The sequence below is a fragment of the Catharus ustulatus genome, chromosome 40 (assembly GCF_009819885.2).
Source record: "Catharus ustulatus isolate bCatUst1 chromosome 40, bCatUst1.pri.v2, whole genome shotgun sequence".
Lineage (NCBI taxonomy): Eukaryota > Metazoa > Chordata > Aves > Passeriformes > Turdidae > Catharus > Catharus ustulatus.
In genome coordinates, this window is record NC_046260.1 from 83,965 (window position 1) to 106,073 (window position 22,109).

Consider the following 22,109-nt stretch of genomic DNA (forward strand, 5'->3'; position numbering starts at 1 on the left):
CCCAGAAAGGATTTGAGGGGTGGGGGATGGGCCCAGAAAGGATTTGAGTGGGTGGGGGATGGGCCCAGAAAGGATTTGAGTGGGTGGGGGAGGGGCTCTGAGGGGTGGGGGAGGGGCCCAGAAAGGATTTGAGTGGGTGGGGGATGGGCCCAGAAAGGATTTGAGTGGGTGGGGGATGGGCCCAGAAAGGATTTGAGTGGGTGGGGGAGGGGCTCTGAGGGGTGGGGGAGGGGCCAAGAAAGGACTTTGAGGAATGGGGGAGGGGATTGAAGGGTGGGGGAGGGGCCCCGGGGTGGATTTAGGTGCCGGCCCGGGGTGGGGGAGGGGCTGAGGGGACTCTGGCAGGGTGGGGGAGGGGATGGAGGCTCCGGGCGCGGACCCCTGGGACCTGGGGGTCATCGGGGGCTACTTCGGGCTCGTCATGGCCGTGGGGCTCTGGGTAAGGAGAGAAACACCCCCAAAAAACCCCAAAATCAGCAAAATTTAATTTTAAAAATTACCCCAAAAAAACCCCAAAATCAGCAGGATTGAATTCAAAAAATTACCCCCAAAAAATCCCAAAATCAGCAAAATTTAATTCGAAAAATCATCCCAAAATCCAAAAAAATCTCCCTGAAAAAACCCCAAAATCATCAGAATTTAACCCAAAAAATCACCCCAAAATCATCAAAATTTAATTCAAAAAATTACCCCCAAAAAATCCCCAAATCATCAGAATTTAACCCAAAAAATCTCCCTGAAAAAACCCAAAAATCATAAGAATTTAACCCAAAAAATCACCCCCCAACAATCCCAAAATCATCAGAATTTAACCCAAAAAATCACCCCCCAAAAAAACCCCAAAATCATCAGAATTTAACCCAAAAAATCACCCCCAAAAAAAACCCAAAATCAGCAAAATTTAATTTAAAAAATTACCCCCAAAAAACCCCCAAATCATCACAATTTGATTCAAAAAATCACCCTGAAAAAAATCCCAAAATCAGCAAAATTTAACCCAAAAAATCACTCCCCAAAAATCCCAAAATCAGCAAAATTTAACCCAAAAAATCACCCCAAAAAATCCCAAATCATCAAAATTTAATTCAAAAAATTACCCCCCAAAAAATCCCAAAATCAGCAGGATTCAATTAAAAAAATTACCCCCCAAAAAACCCCAAAATCATAAAAATTTAATTTAAAAAATTACCCCCAAAAAAAACCCAAAATCAGCAAAATTTAACCCAAAAAATCACCCCAAAATCCAAAAAAACTCCCTGAAAAAACCCCAAAGTCATCAGAATTTAAGCCAAAAAATCGCCCCCAAAAAATCCCAAAATCATGAAAATTTAACCCAAAAATCATGGGAAAAATCACCCCAAAATCCAAAACAATCTCCCTGAAAAAATCTTCAAATCATAAAAATTTAACCCAAAAAATCATCCCCAAAAAACCCCTAAATTAGCAAAATTTAACCCAAAAAATCACCCCAAAAAATATCAAAATCATAAAAATTTAACCCAAAAAATTACCCCCAAAAAACCCAAAATCATAAAAATTTAACCCCAAAATCCCAGGGAAAATCACCCCAGAATCCCAAAAAGTCTCCCTGAAAAAAAATCCCCAAATCATCAAAATGTAACCCAAAAAATCACCCCATAAAAACCCCAAAATCATAAAAATTTAATCCAAAAAATCACCCCCAAATCCAAAAAAATCTCCCTGAAAAAACCCCAAAATCAGCAAAATTTAACCCAAAAAATCACCCCAAAATCATCAAAATTTAATTCAAAAAATTACCCCCAAAAAATCCCCAAATCATCAGAATTTAACCCAAAAAATCTCCCTGAAAAAACCCAAAATCATAAAAATTTAACCCAAAAAATCCTGGGAAAAATCACCCCCAAATCCAAAAAAATCTCCCTTAAAAAATCCCAAAATGATAAAAATTTAACCCAAAAAATCACCCCCAAAAAATCCTAAAATCATCAAAATTTAACCCAAAAAATCACCCCAAAATAAAAAAAAATCTCCCTGAAAAAAACCCAAAATCATCAAAATTTAACCCAAAAAATCACCCCCAAAAAATCCTAAAATCATCAATATTTAACCCTAAAAATCCTGGGAAAAAATCACCCCAAAATCAAAAAAAAATCTCCCTGAAAAAAAATCCCAAAATCATAAAAATTTAAACCAAAAAATCATCCCCAAAAAAATCCCTAAATCATAAAAATTTAACCCAAAAAATTACCCCAAAAAAATCCCCAAATCATCAGAATTTAACCCAAAAATCCTGGGAAAAAATCACCCCCAAATCCCAAAAAATCTCCCTGAAAAAAATCCCAAAATCATAAAAATTTAACCCAAAAAATCACCCCAAAAAAATCCCAAAATCATCAAAATTTAACCCAAAAAATCACCCCAAAAAAAAAAAATCTCCCTGAAAAAAACCCAAAATCATCAAAATTTAACCCAAAAAATCACCCCAAAAAAATCCCAAAATCATGAAAATTTAACCCAAAAAATCACCCCAAAAAAACCCCAAAATCAGCAAAATTTAACCCAAAAAATCACCCCAAAAAAAACACAAAATAATAAAAATTTAACCCAAAAAAATCCCCCCAAAAAATATCAAAATCATGAAAATTTAACCCAAAAAATCACCCCAAAAAAATCCCAAATCATCAAAATTTAACCCAAAAAATTACCCCCAAAAATCCCAAAATAATCCAAATTTAACCCAAAAGTCCCTCCCAAAAAAACCCCAAAATTATCGGAATTTAACCCAAAAATCCTGACAAAAATCACCCCTAAATCTGGAAAAAAAATTCCCAAAAATCACAAAATCATCGAAATTTAACCCAAATAATCACCCCCCCAAAATCCAAAATCCTGGAAATTCATCCCAAAAAAATCCCCCTAAAAATCACCCAAAAAAATCCCAAAATCAACAGAATTTAACCCAAAAATCCTGAAAAAAAATTTACCCCAAACTCCTGGAAATTCAACCCAAAAAATCCCCCCCAAAAATCCCAAAATCGTCAGAATTTAACCCAAAAATCCTGATTAAAATCCCCTCAAAATCCTGGAAATTCAACCAAAAATTTCCCCCGAAAAATCCCAAAATTGTCAGAATTTAACCCAAAAATCCTGAAAATTTAAACCAAAAAATCCCCCCCAAAAAAAACCCAAAATTCTGAAAATTCCACCCAAAAATCCTGAAAAAAATCACCAAAAATTGTACTAAAGAATCCCAAAATTGTCGGAGTTAAACCCAAAAATCCTGAAAAAATTACCCCAAAATCCTGGAAATTCAACCCAAAAAATCCTGAAATTTACCCCAAAAAAATCCTCAAAATTCACTCCTGAAAAATCCCAAATTCCTGAAAATTCAGCCCAAAAAAATCCCCCAAAATCCTCCAATTTCACCCCAAAAAATCCTCAAAATTCAACTTAAAATTCCCCCCTGAAAAATCCCAAAATCCTAAAAATTCACCCCAAAAAATTAAAAAAAAAAAAATCCCAAAATTCCCCCGCTGGAATTTCCCCCAAATTCCCCCGGTTTATACCGGTCCATACCAGTCCATACTGGTTTATACTGGTCCATAATGGCTGCCCAAGATGGCGGCTTCAAAAATGGCCGCCTCCAGTAGAGATTCCAAAATGGCCACCCCCAGTGAAGTTTCCAAAATGGCCGCCCAAGATGGCTGCCATAGAACGATTCCAAGATGGTCGCCCAAGATGGCGCCCTATTATGGCCAACCTTTGGTCCATACTGGTTTAGACTGGTTTAGACTGGTTTGTACTCGTCCATACTGGTTTATACTGGTCCATACTGGTCCGTACTGGTCCATACTGGTCCATACTGATCCTTATTGGTTTATACTGGTCTGTACTGGTCCATACTGATCCATACTGGTCTGTACTGGTCTGTACTGGTCCATGCTGGTCCATACTGGTCTGTACTGGTCTGTACTGGTCCATACTGGTCTGTACTGGTCTGTACTGGTCCATGTTGGTCCATACTGGTCCATACAGGTCTGTACTGGTCCATACAGGTCTGTACTTGTCCATATTGATCCATACTGGTTTATACTGGTTTATACTGGTCCATACTGATCCATACTGGTCCATACTGGTTTATACTGGTCCATACTGGTCTGTACTGGTTTGTACTGATCCACACTGGTCCATACTGGTCCGTACAGGTCCATACTGGTCCAGACTAGTCCATACTGGTCTGTACTGGTCTGTACTGGTTTATACGGATCCATACTGGTCCATACTTGTCTCTACTCATCCATACTGGTCCATACTGGTTTATACTGGTTTATACTGATCCATACTGGTCCATACTGATCCATACTGGTCCATACTGGTCCATACTGGTTTATACTGGTCCATACTGGTCTGTACTTGTCCATATTGGTCCATACTGGTTTATACTGGTCCATACTGGTCTGTACTGGTTTGTACTGGTTTGTACTGATCCATACTGGTCTGTACTGGTCCACACTGGTCCATACTGGTCTGTACTGGTCTGTACTGGTTTATACTGATCCATACTGGTCTGTACTTGTCTCTACTCATCCATACTGGTCCATACTGGCTTATACTGGTCCATACTGGTCCATATTGATCCATACTGGTCCATACTGGTCCATACCGATCCATACTGGTCTGTACTGGTCCATTCTGGTCCGTACTGGTCCATACTGGTTTATACTGGTCCATACCAATCCATACTGGTCCATACTGGTCTGTACTGGTCAGTCTCTCCGCAGACGCTCCGGCCGTTCTCTCTCCGGGTATTTCCTGGCCGGACGCAGCATGAGCTGGGCGCCGGTGAGTGACCACTGGGTTATACTGGTTTGTACTGGTTTGTACTGGTTTGTACTGGTTTGTACTGGGAGGGGTCACTCAGGGGTCACTCTGTGGTCACTCAGGTCGGGGCCTCCCTCTTCGCCTCCAACATCGGCTCCGGTCACTTCGTCGGCCTGGCCGGGACGGGCGCGGCCGGAGGCATCGCCGTGGGCGGCTTCGAGTGGAGCGTGAGTCGCGATAGGTCGCGACGTATCGCGATATATCGCGATATGGCAACCCCACGGCGCTTCTGTCGCGATATCACAGTGCCCCCGGTGGTCATGTCGCGATATCACGGCCCCCCGTGGTTCTATCGTGATATAATCGTGTTCCTCGGTGGTTCTGTCACGATACAGCAATGGCCTCTGGGGGTTCTATCGCGATATAATGACGGTCTTGGTGGTTCTGTCGCGATAGAATGGTGCCCCCTGGTGGGTCTATCGCGATACTGGAGGCTCTAACAGTGCCCCCTGGTGGTTCTGTCGCGATATTACAACCCCATGTCACTATATCGCGATATAATGATGCCCCCTGGTGGCTCTATCGCGATACCAGAGACTCTGACAGCGCCCCCTGGTGGTTCTATCGTGCTATCACAGACCCCCGTGGTTCTGTCGCGATATAACCGAGCTCCCTGGTGGTTCTATCGCGATATTGCAACACCCCGTTGTTATATCGCGATATAATGGATCTCCCTGGTGGTTCTATCGTGATATTGCAACTCCCCATCGTTATATCGCGATATAACCGAGCTCCCTGGTGGTTCTGTCGCGATATCATGCCCCCCTCCGTGGTTGTATCACGATATAACAGCGCCCCCCGGTGGCCCCTATCACGATAGGGCACCTCTATCGTGATATAATCCCGCCCCTATCGCGATATGGAGCCCCTATCGCGATATACCCGCCCTCCCCCAGGGCATGTTCATCGTGCTGCTGCTGGGCTGGGTGTTCGTGCCGATCTACATGAGAGCCGGGGTGAGCCCAGACTGGGACGGACTGGGAGGGACTGGGATGGACTGGGAGGGACTGGGATTGAACTGGGAGGGACTGGGAGGGACTGGGATTGAACTGGGATGGACTGGGATGGACTGGGATTGAACTGGGATGGACTGGGAGAGACTGGGAGAGAACTGGGAGGGACTGGGATAAACTGGGAGGGGCTAGGATTGAACTGGGATTAACTGGGAGGGACTGGGAGGGTTCTGGGCCTGGTCTAAGTGGGTTAGGACAGAGTGGGCGTGGCCTAAACAGGTCTGGGCATGTCCTGTGTGCTCTGGGCCTGGCCTAGCTGGGCCTGGCCTAAGCAGGCGTGGCCTAAACGGGTTTGTGGTCGTCCTGGGAGTTCTGGGCCTGGTCTAAGTGGGTTAGGCCTGAGTGGGCCTAACTGGGTCTAGGCATGTCCTGTGACCTCTGGGCCTGGACTAGCTGAGCCCAACCTAAGCAGGCGTGGCCTAAACAGGTCTGTGGCCATCCTGTGGGTTCTGGGCCTGGCCTAAATGGGTTAGACCTAAACGGGCATGGCCTAACTGGGTCTGGGCCTGTCCTATGACCCCTGGGCCCAGCCTAGCTGAGCCCAACCTAAGCAGGCGTGGCCTAAACGGGTCTGTGGCCATCCTGGGGGTTCTGGGCCCAGCCTAGCTGGGCCTGGCCTAAGCAGGCATGACCTAACTGGGTCTGGGTGTGTCCTGTGACCTCTGGGCCTGGCGCAGCTGGGCCCGGCCTAAGCAGGCGTGGCCTAAACGGGTTTGTGGCTGTCCAGGGGGTTCTGGGCTCAGTCTAAATAGGTTAGGCCTGAGTGAGCCTGGCCTAAACGGGTCTGTGGCCATTGTGGGAGTTCTGAGCCCGGCCCAGCTGAGCCTGGACTATCCTGAGGGTTCTGAGCCTGGCCTAAGTGGGTCTGGGCGTGTCCTGGGGGTTCTGGGCCTGGCCTAGCTGGGCCTGGCCTAAACAGACGTGGCCTAAACGGGTCTGTGGCTATCCTGGGGGTTCTGGGCCCGGCCTAGCTGAGCCCAGCCTAGCCGAGCCGGGCCTGACTGAGCCGGGCCCAGGTGAGCACCATGCCCGAGTACCTGGGGCGCCGCTTCGGGGGGGGGCGGATCCGGCTCTACCTGGCCCTGCTGTCCCTGGGGCTCTACATCAGCACCAAGATCTCGGTACTGGGCAAACTGGGCAAACTGGGACGGACTGGGAGGGACTGGGAGGGGATTGGGATGGACTGGGATAAACTGGGAGGGACTGGGAGGGAATTGGGGGGGACTGGGAGGGACTGGGAGGGAACTGGGAGAGAACTGGGTTATACTGGGAGGGACTGGGATGGACTGGGATGGACTGGGAGGGGATGGGGGGGACTGGGATGGACTGGAGGGGACTGGGAGGGAACTGGGAGGGACTGGGAGGGACTGGGAGGGAACTGGGAGGGAACTGGGAGGGACTGGGAGGGACTGGGTTATACTGGGAGGGACTGGGAGGGACTGGGAGGGGATTGGGAGGGAACTGGGATGGACTGGGAGGGACTGGAAGGGACTGGGAATGAACTGGGATAAACTGGGATAAACTGGGAATGGACTGGGAGGGACTGGGTGGGGATTGGGATGGACTGGGATAAACTGGAAGGGAACTGGGAGGGACTGGGAGGGACTGGGAAGGACTGGGAGGGAACTGGGATGGACTGGGAGGGACTGGGATAAACTGGGATGAAACTGGGAGGGACTGGGAGGGGACTGGGAGGGACTGGGAGGGACTGGGAGGGAATTGGGATGGACTGGGAGGGACTGGGAGGGACTGGGATGGACTGGGAGGGAACTGGGATGGACTGGGATGGACTGGGAGGGAACTGGGAGGGATTGGGGAGGGATTGGGAGGGAACTGGGAGGGACTGGGTTATACTGGGAGGGACTGGGAATGGACTGGGATGGACTGGGAGGAACTGGGAGGGGGTTGGGGGTGACTGGGACAAACTGGGAGGGACCTGGGATAAACTGGGAGCAACTGGGATGGACTGGGAGGGAATTGGGAGGGAACTGGGTTATACTGGGAGGGACTGGGAGGGACTGGGAGGGACTGGGAGGGACTGGGAGGGAGCTGACAGGTACTGGTTTATACTGGGAGAGAACTGTGAGAGGATTGGGATGGACTGGGATATACTGGGATATACTGGGAGTGGATGGGGATGGAACTGGGATGGACTGGGAGGGGACTGGGAGGGAACTGGGAGGGACTGGGATATACTGGAATATACTGGGATGTACTGGGAGGGACTGGGAGAAGATTGGGAAGGATTGGAATGGAACTGGGTCATACTGGGATGTACTGGGATGTACTGGGATGTACTGGGAGTAGATGGGGATTGAACTGGGAGGGGCTGGGAGGGACTGGGACTGGTCTGTACTGGTTTATACTGGGAGGGAACTGGGAGGGAAATGGGATGAACTGGGTTATACTGGGTTATACTAGGAGGGGACAGTTTATACTGGTTTGTACTGGTTTGTACTGGTTTATACTGGTTTATACTGGGAGGGAACTGGGGGAGTGGGGAGGAAACCCCAAATCCCACAGGGAGCTCCCAGTCCCTCCCAGTATAGACCAGTACAAACCAGTCCCTCCCAGTTCCCTCCCAATCCCCTCCCAGTCCATCCCAGTATAAACCAGTCCATCCCAGTCCATCCCAGTCCCTCCCAGTCCATTCCCAGTTTATTCCAGTCCCCTCCCAGTCCTCTCCCAGTATAAACCAGTTCATCCCACTCCCCTCCAATCCCCTCCCAGTCCTCTCCCAGTCCAAACCAGTCCATCCCAGTTTATCCTAGTCCATTCCCAGTCTCTCCCAGTTCCCTCCCAGTTCCCTCCCAGTTTATCCCAGTCCAAACCAGTCCATCCCAGCCCCTCCCAGTCCATCCCAGTTCCCTCCCAGTTCCCTCTCAGTTTATCCCAGTCCATCCCAGTCCATCCCAGTTTATTCCAGTCCCTCCCAGTCCATTCCCAGTCTCTCCCAGTATAAACCAGTTCCATCCCAGCCCCTCCCAGTCCCCTCCCAGTCTATCCCAGTATAGACCAGTCCATCCCAGTCTGTCCCAATTCCTTCCCAGTTCCCTCCCAGTCCGTCCCAGTCCATCCCAGTTCCCTCCCAGTTCCCTCTCAGTTTATCCCAGTCCATCCCAGTCCATCCCAGTTCCCTCCCAGTCCCTCCCAGTTCCCTCCCAGTCCGTCCCAGTACACACCAGTTCCCCAGGTGGACATGTACTCGGGGGCTCTGTTCATCCGCGAGGCGCTGGGCTGGGACCTGTACGCGTCGGTGGGGGCGCTGCTGGGCATCACCGCGCTCTACACCGTTACTGGTTTGTACTGGTTTATACTGGTTTGTACTGGTTTGTACTGGTTTGTACTGGGATTGGGCTGGGAGGGACTGGGATGGACTGGGATGGACTGGTTTGAACTGGGCTGGGACCTGTACGCATCGGTGGGGGCGCTGCTGGGCATCACCGCGCTCTACACCGTCACTGGTTTGTACTGGTTTATACTGGTTTGTACTGGTTTGTACTGGGATTGGACTGGGAATGGACTGGGATGGACTGGGATGGACTGGGATGGACTGGTTTGAACTGGGCTGGGACCTGTACGCGTCGGTGGGGGCGCTGCTGGGCATCACCGCGCTCTACACCGTCACTGGTTTGTACTGGTTTATACTGGTTTGTACTGGTTTGTACTGGGATTGGACTGGGATGGACTGGGATGGACTGGGATGGACTGGGAGGGACTGGTTTGAACTGGGCTGGGACCTGTACGCGTCGGTGGGGGCACTGCTGGGCATCACCGCGCTCTACACCGTTACTGGTTTGTACTGGTTTATACTGGTTTGTACTGGTTTGTGCTGGGATTGGACTGGGATGGACTGGGATGGACTGGGATGGACTGGGATGGATTGGGATGAAACTGGGAGGGTCTGGGTGTTGGAGGTGGTTTGTTTTACTGGTTTATACTGGTCCATACTTGTTTATATTGATTCATACTGGTTTATACTGGTCCATACTGGTTTATATTGACCCATACTGGTCCATACTGGTTTATACTGGTCCATACTGGTTCCAGGCGGGCTGACCGCGCTGATGTTCGCGGACCTGGTGCAGACTCTGATCATCATCGCGGGAGCCTCGGTGCTGGCTGTCTACGGTGGGACTGGTTTATACTGGTTTATACTGGGAGGGGCTGGGAGGGAACTGGGAGGCAACACTTTGGTGCTTTACGGGTTTATACTGGTTTATACTGGTTTAAACCAGTCCTTACTGGTCCATTCTGGTTTCTACAGCTCCATACCTTTCCGTACCAGTCCATACTGGTTTTGTACTGGTTTTTACTAATCCATACCAGTCCATACTGGTCCATACTGGTTTGTACTGGTCCATAATGGCTGCCCAAGATGGCGGCTTCCAGAGCCGCCCAAAATGGCCGCCCCCAGTGGAGTTTCCAAAATGGCCGCCCCCAGTGGAGTTTCCAAAATGGCCGTCCAAGATGGCTGCCATAGAACGATTCCAAGATGGCCACCCAAGATGGCGCCCTACTATGGCCAACCATTGGTCCATACTGGTTTGTACTGGTTTAGACTGGTTTGTACTGGTCTGTACTGGTCCATACTGGTCCATACTGGTCCATAATGGTCTGTACTGGTCCATAGTGGTCTGTACTGGTCCATACTGGTCCATACTGGTTTATACGAATCTGTACTAGTCCATACTGGTTTATACTGGTTCATACTGGTTTATACTGGTTTATACTGGTATATACTGGTTTCCCCAGCTCTGGGTGCCGTCGGTGGCTACCAGGGCCTGCAGGAGCATTACCCACTGGCCCATACTGGTCCATACCAGTCCATACTGGTTCATACTGCTCTGCACTGGTCCATACTGGTCCATACTGGTCCATACTGGTTTATACTGGTCTATACTGGTTTATACTGGTTTATACTGGTCCATACTTGTCCATACTGGTCTATACTGATACATACCAATCCATACTGGTTGATACTAATTTTTACTGATTTATTCTGTTTTTTACTGGTCCATATTAATCCATACTGATCCATACTGGTTTATACTGGTTTATACTGGTTTATACTGGTTTTCCCAGCTATGGGCGCCGTGGGTGGCTACCAGGGCCTGCAGGAGCGTTACCCCCTGGCCACGCCCCCCAACATTTCGGGGCCCTGCGGCCGCCCCCGAGCCGACGCCTTCCACCTGCTGCGGGACCCCCAGAGCGGGGACCTGCCCTGGCCCGGGCTGGTGCTGGGACTGGGAATCATCTCGGCCTGGTACTGGTGTACGGACCAGGTGGGACTGGTTTGTACTGGTTTATACTGGGAGTGGGCTGGGAGGGACTGGGATATACTGGGAAGGGATTGGAGGGGATTAAGAGCGGATTAAAGGGTTAAAAATGGCGGATAATTGGTGCTGGAGGGGATTTGTTGTACTGGTTTGTACTGGTTTGGGACTGGTTTATACTGGGAGGGAACTGGGATATACTGGGATATGCTGGGAATGGACTGGGAGGGACTGGTTTATACTGGGAGGGATTGGGAGGGGATTGGGAGGGAACTGGGATGGACTGGGAGCACTGGTCTGTAACTGGTCCTTAACTGGTCTCTAACTGGGATAACTGGTCTCTAACTGGGATAACTGGTCTCTAACTGGGATAACTGGTCTCTAACTGGTCCCACTAGTCCCAAACTGGTCCCTAACTGGGATAACTGGTCCCTAACTGGGATAACTGGTCTGTAACTGGTCACACCAGTCTGTAACTGGTCTCTAACTGGTCACACCAGTCCCAAACTGGTCTCTAACTGGTCCCACCAGTCCCAAACTGGTCTCTAACTGGGATAACTGGTCTCTAACTGGTCCCACCAGTCCCAAACTGGTCCCTAACTGGGATAACTGGTCCCACCAGTCCCAAACTGGTCCCTAACTGGTGTAACTGGGACCCCAGGTGATCGTGCAGCGCTGCCTGGCCGGCCGCTCCCTCACCCACGTCCGGGCCGGCTGCGTCCTCTGCGGTTACCTCAAGGTGCTGCCCATGTTCCTGATGGTGCTGCCCGGCATGGCCGCCCGCGTCCTCTTCCCGGGTCAGTTTATACTGGTTTAGACTGGTTTAGACTGGTTTACAATGGTTTACAATGGTTTACAATGGTTTATGTTGAGTTTAAGGGGCATATCCAAAATGGCCGCACAATATGGCGGCACCCATATGAATTTCCAAAATGGCCGCTCAAAATGGCGGCGCCCATGCGAGTTCCCAAAATGGCCACTCAAAATGGCAGCACCCATACGAGTTTTCAAAATGGCCACTCAAAATGGCTGCCACAGAATGAATCTAAGATGGCCGCCCAAGATGGCGCCCCATTGTGGCCAACCATTGGTCCATACTGGTTTATACTGGTCTATACTGGTTTTTATTGATCCATACTGGTCCATACTGTCCATACTGGTTTATACTGGTCCATACTGGGCCCTACTGGTCCATACTGGTTTATACTGGTGTATACTGGTTTATACTGGTTTATACTGGTCCATACTGGTTTATACTGGTTTCTATTGATCCATACCAGTCCATACTGGTTTATACTGGTCCATACTGGTTTATACTGATCCATACTGGTCCCTACTGGTCCATACTGGTTTATACTGGTTTTTACTGGTTTATACTGGTTTATACTGCTCCATAACTGCCCATATTGGTTCATACTGGTTTATACTGGTCTATAATGGTCCATACCAATCCATACTGGTTTATACTGGTCCATACTGGTTTATACTGGTTCATACGGGTTTATACTGGTTTATACTGGTCTATAATGGTCCATAATGGTCCATACTGGTCCATACTGGTTTATACTGGTTTATATTGATCCATACCAATCCATACTGGTCCGTACTGGTCCATACTGGTCCGTACTGGTCCGTACTGGTCCATACTGGTCCATACTGGTCCGTACTGGTCCATACTGGTCCGTACTGGTCCGTACTGGTCCCGCAGAGGTCGTTGGCTGCGCTGACCCCCAGGGCTGCTCCCGGGCCTGCGGCTCCGCCCTGGGCTGCTCCAACGTGGCGTACCCGAGGCTGGTGCTGGGCCTGCTGCCACACGGTACTTAATTATTAATTATCAATAATTATTAGTGATTATTAATGAGTTATCTGTGATTATTAATGATTATTAATGATTATTAATGAGTTATTAGTGATTTATTAGTGATTTATTAGTGATTTATTAGTGATTCCAGTATCGTACCCGAGGCTGGTGCTGGGCCTGCTGCCCCACGGTATTTAATTAATAATTATTAATTAGTTATTAGTGATTATTAATGAGTTATCTGTGATTATTAATGATTATTAATGAATTATTAGTGATTAATTAGTGATTTATTAGCAATTTATTAGAGATTTCTTAGTGATTTATTAGTGATTTATTAGCGACTCAAACATTGTACCCGAGGCTGGTGCTGGGCCTGCTGCCCCATGGTACTTAATTAATAATTATTAATTATTAATAATGATTATTAGTGATTATTAATCAGTTATCAGTGATTATTAATGAGTTATTAGTGATTTATTAATGACTCCAACATTGTACCCGAGGCTGGTGCTGGGCCTGGTGCCCCACAGTATTTAATTAATAATTACTAATTAGTTATTAGTGATTATCAATGAGTTATTAGTGATTAATAATTAGTAATTAGTGATTATTAATGAGTTATTAGTGGTTATTAGTGATTTATTAGTGATTTATTAGGGATATATTAAGGATTTATCAGTGATTCCAACACTGGTGCTGGGCCTGCTGCCACACGGTAATTAATCATTAATTATTAGTTATTAATAATTATTATTAGTGATTATTAATGAGTTATCGGTGATTATTAATGATTATTAATGAGTTATTAGTGATTTATTAGTGATTTATTAGTGATTTATTAGTGATTCCAGTATCGTACCCGAGGCTGGTGCTGGGCCTGCTGCCCCACGATACTTAATTATCAATTATTAAGTATTAATAACAATTATTAGTGGTTATTAATGAGTTATTAGTGATTTATTTGTGGTTATTAATGATTTATTAGTGATTTATTAGTGATTTATTAGTGATCTATTAGCGATTCCAACATGGCGTACCCGAGGCTGGTGCTGGGCCTGCTGCCCCATGGTACTTAATTATTAATTGTTAGTTATTAATAATGATTATTAGTGATTATGAGTGGTTTATTAGTGATTATTAGTGATTATTAGTAAATTATTAGTGATTATTAGGCAGTTATTATTGACTTATTAGAGGTTATTAGTAATTAATGTGGATTATTAATTTATTAATGGCTATTAAGGAGTGATTAGAACTAATATTGGAGCTATTAATGAGTCATTAACGCTAATAATCGGCTATTAATCCTATTATTAGGGCTAATAATGCTGATTTTGGAGCTATTAATGAGTTATTAGGGCTAATAACGTCTATTAATCCTATTATTAAGGCTAATAATTGTAATTATAGATCTATTAGAATTAATAATGGTCTAATATTGCAATTATTAGCGCTAATAACGCTAATTTTTTGGCTATTAATCCTAATAATTTTCCTAATAATGTCATTTTTTCACCTATTAACACCATTTTTTCATCATTAATTATTATTAATTAATTGCTAATAATTATTTTGATACTAATAACGCTAATAATCCTAATTATTAGCGCTAATAACGCTAATTTTGGGGCTATTAATCCTAATAATTTCCCTAATAACGTCATTTTTTTGCGTATTAACGCCGTTTTTTTGTCATTAATTATTATTAATTAATCGCCAATATTAATTTCAGTGCTAATAACGTCAATAGTCCTAATTATTAGCGCTAATAATGCTAATTTTGGGCTAATAATCCTAATTTTTTGGGCTAATAATGCCATTTTTTCGCCTATTAACGCCGCGGTTTTTGCGTTTTGGGGCCGTTATTAGCGCTAATAATCATTTATTAATTATTAATCGCTAATTAACGGCGCAGGCCTGCGGGGTCTGATGCTGGCCGTGGTGCTGGCCGCGCTGATGTCGTCGCTGGCCTCCATCTTCGCCAGCTCGGGGGCGCTCTTCACCTTCGACGTGTACCGGAAACTGCGGCCGCGGGCGGGGCCAAAGCACCTGCTGCTGGCCGGCAGGTGAGACACACCTGGGACAGGTGGGGACAGGTGGGGACAGCTGGGGACACACCTGGGACAGATGGGGACAGGTGGGGACAGGAGAGGGGGGAATGACACAGCTGGGACAGGTGAGAGGACACCTGGGACACCTGGGACAAGTGACACACCTCGGGACACCTGGGGATAGCTGGGACAGGTGACACACCTGGGACACACCTGGGACACACCTGGGGACACCTGGGGACACCTGGGGACAACTGGGGACAGGTGACACAACTGGGACAGGTGACACAGTTGGGGACACACCTGGGACACACCTGGGACACCTGGGGACACCTGGGATAGGTGAGGGGACACCTGGGGAAACACCTGGGGACACCTGGGGACAGCTGGGGACAGCTGGGGACAGGTGACACACCTGGGATACATCTGGGCACACCTGGGGACACACCTGGGGACATCTGGGGACAGGTGACACAACTGGGACACACCTGGGACACCTGGGGACATCTGGGGACACCTGGGGACACCTGGGGACAGCTGGGACACACCTGGGACACAGTTGGGGACACCTGGGGACACTTGAGATACCTGGGGACACACCTGGGGACACCTGGGACACCTGGGACACACCTGGGGACATCTGGGGACAGCTGGGGACACCTGGGGACACTTGAGATACCTGGGGACACACCTGGGGATAGCTGGGGACACCTGGGACACACCTGGGCACACCTGGGGACAGGTGAGGAACACCTTGGACAGGTGAGAAACCTGGAACAGGTGAGATTGGAGAGACACACCTGGGACAGGTAAGGGGGGAGGGGACAGGTGAGGGACACACCTGGGACAGGGGAGACAGGTGACCTCACCTGTGTCTCACCTGGCCATGGTGGGGCTGCCCCAGGTGACCCCAAACCCCAAATTTTGGGCTCCAAGTGACTTGAAAAATCCAGATTTTTTTGGGGTGACCTCACCTGTCTCACCTGTGTCTCACCTGTCTCACCTGTGTCTCACCTGTGTCTCACCTGTCTCACCTGTGTCTCACCTGTCCCACCTGTCTCACCTGGCCATGGTGTGGCTGCCCCAGGTGACCCCAAAACCCCAAAATTTCGGCTTCCCGACCTCCGAACGACCCCGGATTTTTTTGGGGTGCCCCCAGGTGACCTCACCTGTCTCACCTGTCCCTCACCTGTCCCAGGCTGTGGGTGCTGGCCATGGTGGGGCTCAGCCTGGCCTGGCTGCCGGTGGTGGAGGCCGCCCGGGGGGGGCAGCTCTTCGATTACATGCAGGCGCTCTCCTCGTACCTGGCCCCGCCCCTCGCCGCCGTCTTCTTCCTGGCCGTGTTCGTGCCGCGCGTCAACGAGCCCGTGAGTGCACCTGGGCACACCTGGGGGGGTTAAAACACACCTGGGATACACCTGGGCACACCTGGGGGGCTTCAAAACACACCTGGGCACACCTGGGCACATCTGGGATACACCTGGGGGGGTAAAAACACACCTGAGATATACCTGGGCACACCTGGGGGATTTAAAAACACCTGGGGTACACCTGGGCACACCTGGGGGATTAAAAACACACCTGGGCACACCTGGGCACACCTGGGCACACCTGGGCACATCTGGGGGGGGGGTAAAAACACACCTGGGCACACCTGAGGATACCTGAGATACACCTGGGATACACCTGGGCACACCTGGGGGGCTTCAAAACACACCTGGGCACACCAGGGCACACCTGGGATACACCTGGGGATACCTGGGCACAGCTGGGGATACCTGGGGGGGCTAGAAACACACCTGGGATACACCTGGGAGGTTAAAAACACATCTGGGGTACACATGGGGGGGTTCAAAACACACCTGGGCACACCTGGGGGCACCTGGGGGGGACAGAAACACACCTGGGCACATCTGGGATACACCTGGGGGGGTAAAAACACACCTGAGATACACCTGGGCACACCTGAGGGATTTAAAAACACCTGGGGTACACCTGGGGGGGTAAAAACACACCTTGGCACACCTGAGGATACCTGAGATACACCTGGGCACACCTGGGCACAGCTGGGACACACCTGGGCACACCTGGGTGGGTAAAAACATACCTGGGCACACCTGGGGGGGACAGAGACACACCTTCGAGCACCTGGGGGGATTCAAAACACACCTGGGGGGTACAGGGACACACCTGGGCACACCTGGAGGGGGTTAAAAACACACCTGGGGGGGTAAAAACACACCTGAGATACACCTGGGCACACCTGGACACACCTGGGCACACCTGGGCACACCTGGGCACACCTGGGCACACCTGGGCACGCCTGGGATACACCTGGGCACACCTGAGATACACCTGGGATACACCTGGGCACACCTGGGGGCACCTGGGTCAGGTTTAAACAGCTCCAGGTGACCCCAAAAATGGGATCCAGGACCCCAAAAATCCCAAATTTTGCCCTCAGGTGACCCCAAATTCCCCAAATTTCACAACCAGTTGACCCCAAAAATCCCAAATTTCACCCCCAGGTGACCCCAAAAATCCCAAATTTCATCTCCAGGTGAACCTAAAAATCCCAAATTTGGGATCCAGATGACCCCAAAAATCCCAAATTTCACAACGAGTTGACCCAAAAAATCCCAAATTTTGCCTAAAGGTGACCCCAAAAATCCCAAATTTGGGATCCAGGTGACCCCAAAAATCCCAAATTTCATCTCTGGTGACCCCAAAAATCCCAAATTTCACAACCAGTTGACCCCAAAAATCCCAAATTTCTCCTCCAGGCGACCCCAAAAATCCCAAATTTCATCTCCAGGCGATCCCAAAAATCCCAAATTTCATCTCCAGGCGACCCCAAAAATCCCAAATTTCACCCAAAGGCGACCCCAAAAATCCCAAATTTGGGGTTCATGAGCATCCAAAATCCCAAAAATTCTTCTCCAGGTGACCCCAAAAATCCCAAATATTGCCCTGAGATGACCCCAAAAATCCCAAATTTCACCTAAAGGTGACCCCAAAAATCTCAAATTTTGCCCCCAGGTGACCCCAAATCCTCCAAATTTCATCTCCAGGTGATCCCAAAAATCCCAAATTTCATCTCCAGGTGACCCCAAAAATCCCAAATTTCACCCCGAGGTGACCCCAAATCCCCCAAATTTTGCCCCTAGGTGACCCCAAAAATCCCAAATTTCATCTCCAGGTGACCCCAAAAATACCAAATTTCACATAAAGGTGACCCCAAAAATCCCAAATTTGGGATCCAGGTGACCCCAAAAAATCCCAAATTTCTCCGCCAGGTGACCCCAAAAATCCCAAATTTCATCCCCAGGTGATCCCAAATCCTCCAAATTTCTTCCCCAGGTGACCCCAAAATTCCCAAATTTCGTCCACAGTTGACCCCAAAAATCTCAAATTTTGCCCCCAGGTGACCCCAAAAATCCCAAATTTCATCTCCACATGACCCCAAAAATCCCAAATTTGGGATCCAGGTGACCCCAAAAATCCCAAATTTCACCTAAAGGTCACCCCAAAAATCCCAAATTTGGGATCCAGATGACCCCAAAAATCCCAAATTTCATCTCCAGGTGACCCCAAAAATCCCAAATTTCATCTCGAAGTGACCCCAAAAATTCCAAATTTCACCCCCAGGTGACCCAAATTTTTCATTCATTTCCCCAAATTCCCATTTTTTTCCCCCCAGGGCGCGTTCTGGGGGCTGCTGGGGGGTTTGGGGCTGGGCCTGGCCCGGCTGATCCCCGAAATCTTTTTGGGGTCGGGGTCGTGCGGAGCCCCCGGGCGCTGCCCCGCGCTGCTCTGCGGGATGCACTACCTGCACTTCGCCGTGCTGCTCTTCCTGCTCACCTGTGCCATCGTCCTGGGAGTGTCCTGGTGCCACCCTCCCATCCCAAAAGTTCATGTGAGTGTCATTAAATTTTTTGGGATTTTTTTGGGATTTTATGGGAATTTTTTGGGAATTTTTTGAGAATTTTTAGATTTTTTGGGGGATTTTTTGGGGATTTTTTTTAAATTTTTTAAAAAAAATTATTGTATTTTTTAGGGATATTTTGGGGATATTTTTGGGATTTTTTGGGGATTTTTTTTTGCAATTTTTAAAGATTTTTTGAGAATTTTTGGGGATTTTTTTTGCAATTTTTTGGGAATTTTTTTGAGTTTTTGGGATTTTTTTGGGGATTTCTTTTGGATTTTAGGAGATATTTTGGGATGTTTTGAGATTTTTTTTGCAATTTTTTGAGAATTTTTTGAGAATTTTTTGGGATTTTGGGGGGATTTTTCAGTGGGTTAAAAGGTTAAAAAAATGTGAAAAAACGGGAAAAAATGGCTCAAAAGGGGCCCAAAATGGACCCAAAATATCTCAAAATGGTCCCAAAAAGAGAAAAAATGAACCCAAAATGAGCCTAAAATGTGACAAAATGGCCAAAATGTCCCAATGTGGCCATTGAGATTTTTTTGAGATTTTTTCTTGTTCACCTGTGCCATCGTCCTGGGCGTCTCCTGGTGCCACCCTCCCATCCCAAAAGTCCACGTGAGTGTCAACAAATTTTTGGGAACTTTATTGGGGTTTTATGGGAATTTTCTGGAATTGTTTTTGGATTTTTTTGAGAATTTTTTAGATTTTTTGGGGCATTTTTGGGGGATTTTTTTGGGGATTTTTGGGGGATTTTTTTCTATTAAAAAAAAAATTTTGTTGGATTTTTTAGGGATTTTTTGGAATTTTTTGGGGGATTTTTTTTGGGATTTTTTTGGGGATTTTTTTGATTTGTATAATTGCTTATTGAATTTTTTGGGGATTTTTTTGGGATTTTTGGGGATTTTTTAGGGATTTTTGCAGGAATTTTGCAGGATATTTGTGGGATTTTTGTGGGTTTAATTTTAAAATATTTTTATTGAATTTTTGGGATTTTTTTGGGATTGTTTTGGGAATTTTTTGGAATTTTTTTTAAGCTATTTAGAGGATTTTTTGGTATTTTTGGGGATTTTGCGGGAATTTTTTATAATTGCTTATTGAATTTTTTGGGGTTTTTGGGGATTTTTGGGGGGGATTTTTTTGGATTTTTTTGCAATTTTTGAGAATTTTTGACATTTTTTTAAGGATTTTTTGGGAGTATTTGGGGATTTTTTGGGATTTTTATGAAAATTTCTTGGGGATTTTTTGGGATTTTTTTTGAAATTTTTGCAGAATTTTTGAGATTTTTTAGGGATTTTTTTGAGGGATTTTTTTTTTAATTTTTGGGGATTTTTTGGGCATTTTTAGGTCAATTTTAATGGATTTTTAAAAAATTTCGCATCAATTTTTATGAATTTCATTAATTCAGAGTGGAGTTTGGTGAATTTTGGGTGGATTTTGATGATTTTGGCTCCCCAGCTGCACAGGTTGGTGTTCAGCCTCCGGAACAGCCGCGAGCCCCGAATCGACCTCGACGCCGCCAAGGAGCCGCCCCAAAATCTGGGAGTACCCATGGGGGGTGAGAACCCGAAATTCGGGATTTTTGGGATCGAAATTGGGGATTTTTGGGGATTTGGGAACCCAAATTTTGGGATTCTGGGGGTTAGGGAGCAAAAATTTGAATTTTTTGGGGGTCTTGGGAATGAAATTTTGGGATTTTTGGGGATTTAGAGAGGAAATTTGGGATTTTTTGGGTTTTGGGGATCCAAATTTGGGATTTTGGGGATTTAAATTTGGGATTTTGAGGGTCTGGAGAATCCCGTTTTATTTTATTTATTTATTTTTAAAAACTTATTTTAATATTTTATTTTGTATTTTATTTAAATTTGTATTTTATTTTATTTTCTATTTTATTTTATTTTATATTTTCTTTATTTCATTTTATTTTATTTTACATTTCATTTCTTTTTATTTTACTTTTAATTTAATCTTATTTTTATTTCAATTTTTTGTTTTATTTTATACTTATTTGATTTTAATTTTTTATTTTATTTTACATTTTTTTTTCATTTCCTTTCATTTAATTTTGTTTTTATTTTGCTTTTTTATTTTTTATTTTTAATTTAACTTAATTTAATTTTTGTATTTTATTTTATATTTCATTTCATTTTATTTTACATTTCATTTAATCTCATTTTTTTATTTTAATTTTTTAATTTTTAATTTAATTTAATTTTAATTTTGTATTTCATTTTACATTTTATTTCATTTCATTTATTTGATTTCATTTCACTTCATTTTTTCTCCCCAAAATTCCAGATGTGGAAGCGACACCGGGGGCGGAGCCTGGAGCAGGGGGCGTGGCCTCGGACACTCCTGGGGTGGGCGTGGCCTCGGACACTTCCGGCGTGGGCGTGGCCCCGCCCCCCGAGGACCGGAAGTGGAGCCGATTGGTCAATGCCAACGCGCTGGTGCTGATGGGCGTGGCCTCGTTCCTCTGGGGTTACTTTGCCTGAAATCGCCGGAAATGAACCCAAAAATTCTCCCAAAAATGTACCAGGATTGTCTGGAGTTTGTGTGGAAATGGGAAAAATGGGGAAAAATGGGGAAAAAAATGGGAATAAATGGGGAAAAATGGGGAAAAATGGGGAAAAAATGGGGAAAAATGGGGAAAAATGGGGAAAAAATGAAAAAAATGGGAATAAATGGGGAAAAAATGGGGGGAAAATGGGGAAAAATGTGGGAAAATGGGGAATAAATGGAGAAAAAATGTGGAAAAAATGTGGGAAGAATGTGGAAAAAATGGGAATAAATGGGGAAAAATGGGGAAAAATGGGGAAAAAATGGGGAAAAATGGGGAAAAATGGGGAAAAAATGAAAAAAATGGGAATAAATGGGGAAAAAATGGGGGGAAAATGGGGAAAAATGTGGGAAAATGGGGAATAAATGGAGAAAAAATGTGGAAAAAATGTGGGAAGAATGTGGAAAAAATGGGAATAAATGGGGAAAAAATGGGGAAAAAATGTGGGAAAAATGTGGGAAAATGGGGAATAAATGGAGAAAAAATGTGGAAGAAATGTGGGAAGAATGTGGAAAAAATGGGAATAAATGGGGAAAAAATGAGGAAAAATGGGAGAAATAATGGGGAAAAATGGGGAAAAAATGGGAATAAATGGGGAAAAAATGGGGGAAAATGAG

General features: G+C 46.3%; 1 protein-coding gene across 1 annotated transcript; it reads left to right on the plus strand.

Moving 5' to 3' along the window:
- Nucleotides 1-358: 358 nt before the first annotated feature.
- Nucleotides 359-21,463, plus strand: LOC117010223 (sodium/glucose cotransporter 2-like). Its single transcript, XM_033084515.1, has 15 exons — nucleotides 359-439; nucleotides 4,753-4,824; nucleotides 4,926-5,030; nucleotides 5,760-5,819; nucleotides 6,893-6,997; nucleotides 9,070-9,175; nucleotides 9,927-10,007; nucleotides 10,962-11,161; nucleotides 11,814-11,949; nucleotides 12,861-12,968; nucleotides 14,872-15,022; nucleotides 16,206-16,374; nucleotides 18,708-18,923; nucleotides 20,391-20,490; nucleotides 21,231-21,463. The coding sequence occupies exons 1-15, from the start codon at nucleotides 359-361 to the stop codon at nucleotides 21,425-21,427; spliced, it is 1,887 nt and encodes a 628-aa protein (XP_032940406.1). The 3' UTR covers nucleotides 21,428-21,463.
- Nucleotides 21,464-22,109: the final 646 nt, after the last annotated feature.

Bases quoted from the DNA above. Each gene is read 5' to 3' on its own strand.
- LOC117010223 (XM_033084515.1), top strand. From the start codon at position 359: ATGGAGGCTCCGGGCGCGGACCCCTGGGACCTGGGGGTCATCGGGGGC. The intron at 440-4,752 runs GTAAGGAGAGAA...TGTACTGGTCAG, and splicing joins TCATGGCCGTGGGGCTCTGG to TCTCTCCGCAGACGCTCCGG. The intron at 10,008-10,961 runs GTGGGACTGGTT...TGGTTTTCCCAG, and splicing joins CTCGGTGCTGGCTGTCTACG to CTATGGGCGCCGTGGGTGGC.